At 47.8% G+C, this 3751-nt stretch overlaps 1 protein-coding gene across 1 annotated transcript; it reads right to left on the bottom strand.

Annotated features, from left to right (window-relative positions):
* Nucleotides 1-1338: 1338 nt before the first annotated feature.
* On the bottom strand, nt 1339-2313 carry Mas1 (MAS1 proto-oncogene, G protein-coupled receptor). Its single transcript, XM_028772719.1, has one exon. The coding sequence runs from the start codon at nt 2311-2313 to the stop codon at nt 1339-1341; it is 975 nt and encodes a 324-aa protein (XP_028628552.1).
* Between the last annotated feature and the right edge of the window lie 1438 nt (nt 2314-3751).

The raw sequence follows: 3751 nt of genomic DNA on the forward strand, positions 1-3751 counted from the left end.
ACACTTGCCATGCAAGGGTGAGAACCAGAATCTGGATTCCATGGTACCCACACAAATGCTGACTGAGTGTGGTAGCCTGTCTGTAAGCCCTGCTTTGGAAGGTAGAAACAAAACTCCTCAAGGCAAGCTAGGACGTTGAGCTATCCCACTTGGTGACTCTGGATTCGACTGAGAGAGACGGTCTCCATGAATAAAGTGGAAAGCGGTGGATGAAGATTCCCTGTCCAGCCGTGAGCACAACATGCACACTCACATACGTGCACGCACACCCTCCACATATGCAGACACACACTCACACATATGTAAGCCCAGCATGAGTACATGTGTGAGCATGTGCACACACGCACACAGAGCCTCAGGAATAAGAGGCATCAGGTGCAGAGATGTGCATGAAGCTTCAGGCAAGAATATCCTAGCTATAGATAGCCCCTCGCTCTGGGGGGGACAAGAGCACAGTAGTCCTCAGAAACTCCTGAATTAAGTTGCATCTGTGAAATTGTATATGCAGTGAAAAGACTTCCAAGTATAGGCTTCCACTCCATGTGTTATTCCCCAGGGAAAGGAAAAGCCATGGGAAACTCTTCCAAGAGAGAACACATGGTTGTTTCCAGAATTTAAAGTGATGTCCCAATATGTGGTTGCCTTGATTGTAACAATTGCTGATGTTTCAGCAGAGGTGTTAGACCACAAAAGGCTTTCGTGCTACAAGCCAAAAGACCTTTGGGGATCTACATTCGAGGTTTACAAACACAAGGCAATATTTGTATAAGCACTTTGTGTTCTAGCTAAAGGATGGGGAGAGACGAATATTTATTGACTTTGACAATGAGCTGGGAGCTTTGTCTACCTCATCACAGTGGACAATAACCTGAGCAGTACAGACTGTCACTTTTTCGACTAAAGGAGGAAATCAGGCTCCCCGAAGCCACTTGCCTGAGGTCACACAGGAGCACACAGCAGTCATTGCACGGCCTCCCCCAGGTTCTCCAGGTCACATCTGGGATGATTCCTGCTAGAGCAGTTTTTATAGTTCACTGTTGATCACTACCAGACAGCTAAGAGAAGAGTGAGTCTTTGATAACAATAGAAAAGACAGAGCCCCATCAAGTATGGAAGCATTTCCAGAAGATACTAGGTAACAATACAAGCTCATCATTGATTAGACCCCCATGCATGTAGACTGCTTCCCTCCATATCATATTTAGGAGACTTAAATGGACTTAGAGTGCACCCCAAGCACAAGTTGAAAGCTACCCGCATTCCACTGTTTCTGTCCACAATCCTCCCTGCTGTCCTCAGACCACGATCTCAATGGATACAGTGTTGCTGTTGCCCTCCTCAGACCACGGTCTCAATGGATACAGTGTTGCCGTTGCCCTCCGGGCGCCTGGGTTGCATTTCGTCTTTGAAAGCCCTGGTCAGGACTACTTTTAAGGACTCCCTGAAGCGCTTCTTCTTACTGCTGCCCACAAAAAAGTAGATGAAAGGGTTGGCGCTGCTGTTGATGGTGGAGAAAAGCAAGGAGATGTTATGGAGGTTCCCAAAGGCCGACCAGTACTCGTAGTACAGCAGATAGAGGACCCGCATGGGCATGGCGAAGATGAGGAATATGATAATGGTGACCATGATGACCATGTACAGCTTTGACGAATGGGAGGCCCACGTGTTCTTCCGGATCTTCACCACCAAGATAGTGCTGGACACTAACATGAGCGGAGTGAAGACCAAGAAGCTGAGGATGGCTATGAAGATGATGACCGCCCGGCAGTCGCTCCGAGAGTGACTCTCTTCTTCGCTGTCGATACACATGACATACTCCATGGTGGTCACCAAGCACGAAAGTGCCCACAGGAGAGCACAGACGAATGCCGACTGGTGCTTGGGGCGGTGGCATCTGTACCAGATGGGGTAGAGGACCGACAGGCACCTCTCCACACTGATAGCCGTCAGCAGATAGAGGCCCGTGTTGTAGCCAAATAGAAAAGTCACCGATAACGTCACGATTGTGTAGTAATGACCAGAAGACAGTTCATAGTCTAAAGCGTAGTCAATGGATAGAATAAAAATACAGAACAGGAGGGAGATGTCAGCTATGGACAAGTGGGTGATGTAGACTGTGAAGGGGTTTCTCCTCATCCGGAAGCAGAGGAACCAGAGGAGGATCCCGTTCTCCACAAAGCCCAGAGGGGAGATACTCATGATGACCCAGTGCACTATGGGAATGGGTGGGGGCGAGCTCCCCAGGGAGGCATTTCTGCTGGAGGTATTCATGGCTTTCTCCTCAGCAAGGGATGTCATATTTGACTGGTCCATGAGGATTTCTTGCGCTGGGCCACGTCAGGTCATTTTCTGTAGATAAGTCAAACAAACAAAACGAATGAAAACTTCAAGAATTGCAATAGAAGAGACAGCCGGGGGTGGGAGGTGGCTCAGTTAGGAAAGTGTGGCCTTTGCAGGCACAAGAAACTGAGTTGGATCCCCTAAACCCACATTTTAAAAGCAAACAAATAAACAATAACAACAACAAAAAACCTAGATGTGTGGGCCTGGAGAGATGGTTCAGTGGTTAAGAGCACTTGCTTCTCCTGCAGAGGACCTGGGTTTAGTTCTCAGTATCCATACAGAGACTCATAGTCTGTAGTCCCAGTGCTGGTACATATGGCGTCCTCCTCTGGCTTGTGTGGACACCATGTACTTGTGGTACATACGTACGCACACAGACAAGAAGTTATACACATAAGAATATGTACTTTTTTTTTTTATTGGATGTTTTATTTACATTTCATATGTTGTCCCCTTACCCCATCCCCCACCCACCCAGGAACCCCCAATCCCCTCACACCTCCTCCTTCTTCTTTGTGGATGTAACCTCTATCTACCCCCCCACTCCCACCTCCCCACCCTCAAAACTCCCACCCCCTGGGGCGTCCAGCCTTCATGGGGTCAAGGATCTCATCTTCCATCTGTGCCCAGCAGGGCCCTCCACTCTTATATATTCAGCTAAGGCCCTGGATCCCTCCATAAGTGCTCCCAGGCTGGTGGTTTAGACCCTGGGAGCTGTGGTTGGTTGGTATTGTTGCTCTCCTCATGGGGCCACAAATCCTTTCAGCTCCTTCAGTCTTCACTCTAACTCCTCCATTGAGAACCCCATGATCACTTCAATGGCTAGTTGTGAGCATCTGCCTCTGAATATGTCAGACTCTTGAAGACCTCTGAGGAGACATCCATATCAAGAATATGTACTTTTAAGAGCTAGGTATGGTGGCACACATTTGTAATCTCAGCACTGGGAAGACAGAGATGGAGAAATCTTTAGAGCTTTCTGACCTGCCAGCCTAGTCTAAGTGGCAAGTTCCATGCCAGTAAGTGATCCTATTTTTTTTTTAAAGTGCAAAACACCTGAGGAACAACACTCAAGATTGACTTCAGACCTCCACAAATACACCTACCCACATACATGTGTGCCTGCACGCCTGTGAATACACATAGAGAGAAATAAAATAAAAGAGAGAGCTACAAATCATAACCCTGACATTGTGGCAAGAAAGTACAGAGGCTGGAGAGATCGCTCAGTGGCTAAGAGCACATCCTGCTCTTGCAGGGGACCCAGGTTCTATACCCAGCACCCACATGGGTGCACCTACACAACCTGTAACTTTAGTTTTGAGGGATCCAACACCCTATTCTGACCTCCAAGGACACTTGGCATATGGTACACAAACATACATGCAGGCAAAAAGTAAACAAACCA

This window comes from Grammomys surdaster, unplaced genomic scaffold (assembly GCF_004785775.1).
Source record: "Grammomys surdaster isolate TR1022 unplaced genomic scaffold, NIH_TR_1.0 218, whole genome shotgun sequence".
NCBI classification, from domain to species: domain Eukaryota; kingdom Metazoa; phylum Chordata; class Mammalia; order Rodentia; family Muridae; genus Grammomys; species Grammomys surdaster.